An 8,399-nucleotide genomic window follows, 5' to 3' on the forward strand; every position below is an offset into this window, starting at 1 on the left:
TAGGGGGGGACCGGGGTCGGTTCAGGGGGGGACTAAGGTTGGCCCGGACTGACTGGGCCTTCTTGAGGGACCTCGTCTCATAGACAGAGGTTAAGTGAGTCCGAGGGTTTTGGGAAATCTTGCCACACACCTTAACTTTATATTGCAGCCTGTTGTTGTTTTTAAGCGTGAGGGACCCGAACCGACTCACGGAGGCAAAAGAAAGAACAGATTCAATAAAACATCCTCATAAAAGTCTTATCGGCATTAAAACTGCAAAAGTTTACGATAAAAAAAACACATGCGTTGATGTGATTTCTCACAGACGGCGTACACCTGTGGCTCGAAGGTGAGTTTGTCAACGATTATAATACCAACGTTTTTATACTGCTTCACCACCTCTATAGCCTGATCATTAACGAGAGAAGAAGAGACCCTCTCTTCTTCTACTACGTTTCCAGGTCTTCGTGTGGAAGCAAGAGGAACACATGCCGATCAGGAGTAAAGCACTCGGTCACCTCCTTTCCACAGCGGCGATCGGATGCTTCCGTGACGAGCTCTTCCGCTGCCTTTCTGTTTCCATGGCTTCCTGCCGCCGCCTCTGACCTCCGACCGGATCTTTGTGCTGGCGTGACTCTGACGGATCAAAACAACCGTTACTGAGGAGAGTATCACAGTTTCTGTGGGTGGTCTCTTCTAGAGCAGTAGAGCAGACAACATGCATTAACTTAGGATGTTACACACACAGTAAAGAGCAGCAGGAGAACATCTGAACTCCACAGGACCAAACGTGGGTTTTGAAGCTAACGTCTGATATTCATCGTCTCCGTCTGCACGACACACTCGCACACTAAGCTTAGCTGCTGCAAGTTGGTTTTAATTCACGTTTTTAGGCTTTTAATCTGTCGATAATGCTGCAGTTGAATTAAGAGATGTGCCTGTTCCATGATTAGACACTACAAATAAAAAAGCTGCTATTTAATGTATAAATATGATATTTAACAGTATAAATATGTAAGATTAACATCTCTGTTTGTCAAATTTACAAAAAGTGATGCAATGCTGTTGCTAAGGCTTTAATGCTACTGATAAATGATCATAAGATATGTATCAATCCCTATTAAATAATGAGTAATAATTCCCCATGTTTTATACACTGAGGAGAAGCTGAAGCCTAAATGTGTCCAGAATTCATTCATCAATCACATCTCCTTACTTTAAAATGATGAGATGTACGATAACATAACATATACGCCTGTTTTTATGTTTAGTGAATGCTGTTATTATTGAGTGTTTGATTATTTATAGAGCAACTTATCACCTTGTGAGGATTATACGAAGTATTTAGAATTACATTTTGTATGTATGCAAAATGCTATCCAGTAGCAGGATTAGAAATCAATGAAAACTGGTCACATACCAACATAAAACAGGCAAAAATGCACTAATCAATAAATTAATAATGCTTAATTATGAGCCAGGCTAAAATGGTTGTATCAGGATTATCTGCTGCCCTCGGGAGTCATCATCATCTCACAAAATATGGGCCAAAAAACAACAACAACTGACCCCACAAACATGTCTAAATGAGCGAATCTGTAACTTACAATTCTTTTATAGTTCCTCTGCCATGTTTCCACCTCGTGGAGGATGTCGAGCCTGAGAGGAGAGACCAGAAGAGGTTCAGAATCCACGCAGGCTTTTCTTTAGTCGCTGGAGTTAAAGGGTTAACAAGTCAATAGAAGCAGAACTAACAACTCCGGCGTTAGAAACGTGCACTCATCCCCACCTGGGATGCACCGCGAAGACGTCCGGGTGGAGCTGAGCCACGCCCAGCGGCTCGCCGTCCAGCCTCTCCAGGGTCTCCACCCACGTCCGGACGGGGCTCAGGTGAGCTGGAACGAGCGCGTCGCACGTCCTCAGGAGGGGCAGGGAGCAGTCTGCGGGAGGCGGTGGGCGCCCTGCGGGAGGAGACACAACAACGCCAGTCAGCGATGGACGAGTACAGACAATCAATAATAATATCTATCAGTATTATGGAAATGAGATACCAGCCCAGAGAGATGGTTCTCGTTAGATGTGGTTCCTAACAGCTGCTGTGGGACCTGTTAACACCTACGGGTCCTAATTTAATGATCTGAGCACACGGCGTGAAGCGCCTGGCGCAGGTGCGTTCAGGGCGTGTCCAAATCCACTTTTGGTAGTTTAGACGGTGGACCAAAGGGTCTGTGCGCCGGGCGCATGGACCAAAAGGGCTGTACTTAGTGTCTTCATTAATTCATAGGTGTGTTTTGGGTGTAACATGCAATCAACCAATCAGAGGTCACCTCCCATTCCCTTTAAAAGACAGGTGCGTTTGTACCTTGGCGCATTGCTGTTATGGTGGCAGATTTGCACCGTCATGTTTTTATATTTAATCTTCTGCTATACGTCCCTGAGAGAGAGAGTGTGAGTGTGTGTGTGTGTGTGTGTGTGTGTGTGTGTGTGTGTGTGTGTGTGTGTGTGTGTGTGTGTGTGTGTGTGACAAGCATAATGTGCGTACCCGGTGCATGAGCCTAGGCACATTTTATTAGGTCACTGTTAAAATAACAATGAAATGCTGCGTTGTTGACCAGGACCAGGACGGCACGATCACATCGACCTCAGGATAGCAAAGCTCCCAGAATGCACCTGAACGCACCACCCTGACAAGGTTAGATCAGGCTCGTTGGAGATGATCCAAGGTCTGAGACCAGGGGGCGCAGGTCTGGGACCAGGGGGCGCGCAGGTCTGAGACCAGCGGCGCAGTTGCTTTTCACAGACTGCAAGACCCAGGCGGACCCAGGCGGCCCCAGAGCATGCTGGGAAACGCGGTCCTCTCAGCGGATTTGACACCTGATTGGTTTACAACATGATGACGATTTATATAAACTTTTTATTATTTTTGAATCAGAGGGATTTTAATTGCTATTTGTCTGATTTAAAGACTTTTTCTGTACAGAACACACGTTGTGTGGCTCATAGTGACGTTTAGAAGTCAGAGAGACTAAATCTGATCAGATCACGGATCATCTCCAGTGTGTCGTTAATTAAAATCAGCAACAGATCTCATGTAGCGCACTTTGACAGCTACTCTGTCATAATTAAAACAGCTGGATTCTGTGTACCTGCTGATATTTGGGTCTGATTATATTTTATTAAATCGGAATCGCACCACAGTGTTTATGTCACTTCCTGACTTTACGGCAGCTTCCTGTCATCGCCCCCCCCCCCCCCACCGGCTCCTGGCGCCTGCTCTCGTCCACTTTACAGGCGAGGCGCACTTCATCTTCAACGAGCCTACTGACTCCATAGTTACAGTTCCAGATGTTTTGACTTACTCAGTCTGGCGGGATCCACCAGGTTGGTCGGCAGCAGTAAGTTAGGGGGCAGAGCGCCCTCCCCGGGGATGGAGGAGGCGAACTGAGGAGGAGGAAACTCTGAGTTAGTGAAGCAGCACGCTAATGGCTGATGTTAATGTTCTACAGGAACGGCAAGACCTGCGAATATTTCACATTTCTACTGGTTAAATCACAATATAAAGTCTGATTAGACTGGACGTCTGTCAGCACTGCATTTCCAAAATAAGTAGTAAAAATGAGGGCTGGAAGACATGAGGAAAATATGCGAAAAACTATCGTTTTGTTAAATATCGCGATAACAATATCACTCGCGATACGATATTAAAATGTACTCAGTTCTGCATTTCCGCTGTTTTTAGTGATCTTATACAACAAACTGCTTGTTAAATACATAATAAATTAAAGGAAATCATTTCTAACTTTCTTCTATGGTTACACTGGACATTATATTGAATATAAAAAGTTAGATTAACTTAAAGCGCAGCTGCGATGGACAGGAGTTAACTAACGTTACATGGCAACGGTTTCCACGTTCACGCGGTTAAACGTTAAACTCACCCTTTTAGCGAGTCCTCTGCCGCAAACCAGTAGCGTACACCGCAACATTTCGCTTCTGTCGTCTTCCACAGTCACGCGCCACGCACTTAATACTCTCTCAAATCATTTAAAACACACATTATGAGCAGAACTGACTCATGAAAGGTCGTGGTGGCTTTTCCTGGTGGCGCGTGTTGATGACGTAAAGCGCCGGGCCCAGTTGTGTGACACCTAGCGGCTGGATGCGGAAGTGCTTTAGAAACCAACAACGTGGGGTAACAGAAACGTTTCTTGAAGGATACAAAACGCATTTTTCAACACTCACACATGCCTACATGTTCATTTAAATAGATACTGGTAGTAGTGGAAGTAACTGTACATTTACTTATTACGAATTTGAGTTACTTTACTTGAGTATTTCCATTTTATTGGCACTTCTACTTCTACTCCACTGCATCTCAAAGAGAAATATTCTACTTTGTACTACATTCATCTGAAACCTTTAGTTAGTTTCAGGTTTATATTAATAATACAAAATATGAAGCAACTAATAAATCTAATAAATCATAAAACAAAAGTGCAAAACGTATGAACAAATAAATATTAAAGTGCCTCTAAATGTCACTATATAAATATATACAAGAGGTTAAAAAAAAAAAGACACCAGCTACAGACATACCATACAATTCAAACAAAACAAAAAAATGTCCCATGTTTAAAAGGAGAAGGAAGAAGCTGATAAACAACTTATCAGGTCCGACCCCCTTTCTCTACTTTTATCCTTTAATAAATCTTATGCTTCACTTATTTACACATTATTATTTACACATCATAGACACAGATATGCACACACACACACACACACACACACATTAACCCTTTTTTAAAAGTTTTTTATACCATCTATCTATAGCAGATTAAATAACACATCATACTAGACTTGGTATATAGACATATTCGTATGTAGATATATTAGCATATAGATATCCTAGTTCATAGACATGCTAGTATGTAGACATATTAGTATGTAGATATATTAGCATATAGATATCCTAGTTCATAGACATGCTAGTATGTAGACATATTAGTATGTAGATATATTAGTATGTAGATATATTTGCATATAGATATCCTAGTTCATAGACATGCTAGTATGTAGAAATATTAGTATGTAGATATATTAGCATATAGATATACTAGTTCATAGACATGCTAGTATGTAGATATATTAGTATGTAGATATATTAGCATATAGATATACTAGTTCATAGACATACTAGTATATAGACATATCGGTTTATAAATGCCAAGAAACCATACAGTCTTTCTACAGTACTATGTTATTATGTACTATTGTACTATTATTACTATAGTACTATTATTATGTAATTAGATGATTCTGAAATGGACCAATCTGCATCATGAGTACTTTTACATTTTTAAGCCTCCTTTAAGTATCTTTTAATGCTTATACTGTTGCACTTTACTTAAGCAACCATCCTCGTAACAGAGTATTTCTACACTGTAATACTGCTACTTTTACTTAAGTAAAAGATCTGAATAGTACTTCTTCCACCACTGAATGTTCTCAAGTACTGTATACTTAAGTACACATTTGAGGTACTTTTCTTTCTACTTTTTACTTCTACTCCACTACAATTCAGAGGAAATGTTGTTCTTTTAACTTCACTACATATCTAGCCACTCGGGGACCATAGGCAGGCTTATTTTAATGTTAAAAAACATCATAAAGTGACACTTTTATGCCATTGTACCTTTAAATGTATATCTAAAATATCCTGTACATTCATTCCTTTCAATAAAGCAGCGGAATATGAACCAGGACACAAGTGCTGTACATATTATTTGTGTTTATTTTTCCGTACAACATAATAACAAAATTATATATGTGGATGCATCCAAACACATTTTAATAGCTTCATGGTCACCTTTAAAAATGGTAAGTTCTTTTATAGTTAAGTATATAAAGCCATCTTAAATAATTTCATGAAAATGTTTTATTTTATTGCTAAAAATTACTGAAATAAAACTCTGTTGAAGCAAAAATGTTATAAAAATAATATACATTATTTACTATATACACCCCCAATGAATATAAAATAAAGTGGGTGTTTCAAAAGAATAGACATACAGTATAAAATAAACACATGCAAAACTTGGGGTTTTTAAACATTTAGTTGATAATATAAAACAAAAAAAATCCTTTCATGCTTTGACCTAGTAATAGTACCCCAAAAAATCCACAGATTTCCTCCTTGAGTTTCAACATCCGAGGAATTTAGGGGATTTGGGAGATTGTGTGTGCCATAAAGTAACTTAAATGTACATAGAAAGAATACCTACTTTTAGTATTGTAGTATTGTATAATACATAGTAAAAATGACAAAATGCAATTTATAATAAAACAAGTGCATGAATGCTGCATTACAAAGCAACACGGCTTTTTATACAAAAAACCTAAATGTGGCAAGAACACATTTAAAAAAATGCATAAATTATACAATAAACCGACAACAGCTTAAGTCACAAGTCAACGATAAACCCGATATAAAAAAAACACACTAAAAGAAACATTTTGTATCACTTATGGACACAGTAGTGGGTTTAAAAACCTACATGAGGTTTGAGAAAAAGAAAGTTGAACCCCCTTTTAGGTCATTTTCTCTTGGAACATCGAGGTCCAGGTCTCCTGAGTGAAAATCAGGCCCCCCCAGGGTGTTATATTTTCGGTTTGGCATTCTTTGAGGTTGTGCTTGGTTGGGGAAAACGGTGACATAGTATCCATCTGAACTGTCAGGGACTTGAGTTTTGGGATTTTGCAAACGTGCTCTAGATTCTTGCTGCGTTGTTCTGTGGTGCCTCGAATACACATCCACATCACCAGAAGGTGTTGTCCTGGTGTGTCTGGGGTCCCTCATGTCAATATTAACAGGGGAGTTCACCTTTCCATAATTAGGTGGGGGCTGGAAGCCCAGTTCTGCACCTCTGGCTTTAGGAACATGGTGCTTTTCTGTGAAATCATCAATGTTGAGATCAGAATGGTTGTAAGGAATGTTGTCGCCAAAACCAGCATCCACCTGAGGGTAGCTGGACCTGACTTTGGTCCTAGATGATTGTCCATCAGTGTGACGAAGTCCAACATCTCCATCTACGTCCATGAAAGGCATTCTCATGTTTACCCCTGGGATATCTGATCTGCGGTTTGAGTAAGAAGGTACTCTGAAATTACGTGAAGAATCATCAATGTTAAGATCTGGAGATTTAAGATGCAGCTGTGGACCCTGCATTGCCCCTTTCGGCATTTTGGGAACACTAACATTTGGACCTGTAAAGTCACCCTCCAACTGTGGTTGTTTCATATTCAGTTTTGCATTGGGAGGAGAAAAATCCAGATTTGTTGATTTCCGAGATGTTTCAAAGTCAAAATCAGTCTCTGCCCTGTTTAGATCTAAGCCTCCAAACTGAGGCAGCTTGAAAGAAGGAGCATTGAATTTTCTATCTGGCAAATCCAAATCATTCTGAAGACCATGGATGTTTCCTGAGGGAACCTGTATGCCAGCCTCTGGGCCTCTTAGTCCTCCTTTGACATTAGGGGCAGTAAAGTTCATGTCAGGTCCTCCTACGTTACCATTTATTCCTAGATCTGGACTTTTTGCATTGAGGTCTAGCTTGGGACCTTTGAAACTGGCATCAGGCAAATCTAAGTCTGGCACACTCATGCTAGGGCCTTTCAGTTTGGGTCCAGAAAGATTCATGTCTGGTATTTTTGCCTTAGGTCCAGAGAAACTGAGGTCTGGTGTATTTACACTTGGCATGTTAAGGCCCATTTTGGGAGCATCAAATCCACCTTTCAATTTTGGAGCTTTGACATTAAAATCTGGAGTTTTTAGGTCTGAATTCAAGTCAAAGTTTGGGCCATCTAAGTTGCGACTGGAAAACCCCACATCGGGTATTTTCAAATGTGGCTTTTTAATCTTTCCCGATGGGCCGCCAAAATCAACACCTTTCGGCCCTTTGAGGTTGATGTTGGGTGCGTTCATGTCAATGTCTGGACCATCAAAGTTCCCATCAATCTCAGGTCCTTTGAGATTTGGCACATTAAATTTAGGCATTTTCATTTTGGGCATTTTGGTTTTTCCTTTGGGTGAACCAATGTTGAGATCTGGAGTGTTAACATCTAACTTGGGAGATTTAAGGTTCATGTTTGGTAAGTCCAAGTCAGGGGCATCAAGTCCACCCTTTATCTTTGGAGCTTTCAGACTTAGATCTGGTGAATCAATGTCCATGTTTGGTCCCTTTGGTAATGTACCTGAAAGGTTTAATTTTGGCATTTTCAATTTGCCTGAGGGAGCATTAACATCCCAGTCTGGAGCATGAAGCTCTGGCATTTTCATTTTACCAGATGGCAAGTTGAGCTTTGGGGTATTAAGGTCTAGTTTGGGGCTTTTGAGATCAACCTTGGGCATGTTTATGTCTGGTGCA

General features: G+C 40.6%; 2 protein-coding genes across 5 annotated transcripts in view; both read right to left on the reverse strand.

Annotated features, from left to right (window-relative positions):
- mrpl4 (mitochondrial ribosomal protein L4) overlaps positions 1-4,134 on the reverse strand; it is a 7,355-nt gene extending 3,221 nt beyond the window's left edge. The window contains exons 1-5 of the mRNA XM_034901350.1: positions 3,918-4,134; positions 3,339-3,420; positions 1,769-1,940; positions 1,587-1,638; positions 498-615 (exon numbers count right to left, since the gene is read on the reverse strand). Coding sequence (XP_034757241.1) covers positions 498-615; positions 1,587-1,638; positions 1,769-1,940; positions 3,339-3,420; positions 3,918-3,965 — 472 coding nt within the window. The 5' untranslated portion in view covers positions 3,966-4,134. The remainder of the gene's footprint in view (positions 1-497; positions 616-1,586; positions 1,639-1,768; positions 1,941-3,338; positions 3,421-3,917) is intronic.
- A 1,896-nt stretch (positions 4,135-6,030) lies between these two features.
- The window catches only part of si:ch211-69b7.6 (neuroblast differentiation-associated protein AHNAK), a 12,474-nt gene continuing 10,105 nt past the window's right edge, over positions 6,031-8,399 (reverse strand). Inside the window, exon 7 of one of the 4 annotated variants that reach the window (XM_034900737.1) lies at positions 6,031-8,389. In XM_034900737.1, the coding sequence (XP_034756628.1) occupies positions 6,530-8,389 (1,860 nt within the window). In that variant the 3' untranslated portion in view covers positions 6,031-6,529. The remainder of the gene's footprint in view (positions 8,390-8,399) is intronic. The other 3 variants (XM_034900729.1, XM_034900712.1, XM_034900722.1) reach the window with 3 other exon arrangements.

The sequence above is a fragment of the Etheostoma cragini genome, chromosome 2, assembly GCF_013103735.1.
Source record: "Etheostoma cragini isolate CJK2018 chromosome 2, CSU_Ecrag_1.0, whole genome shotgun sequence".
Lineage (NCBI taxonomy): Eukaryota > Metazoa > Chordata > Actinopteri > Perciformes > Percidae > Etheostoma > Etheostoma cragini.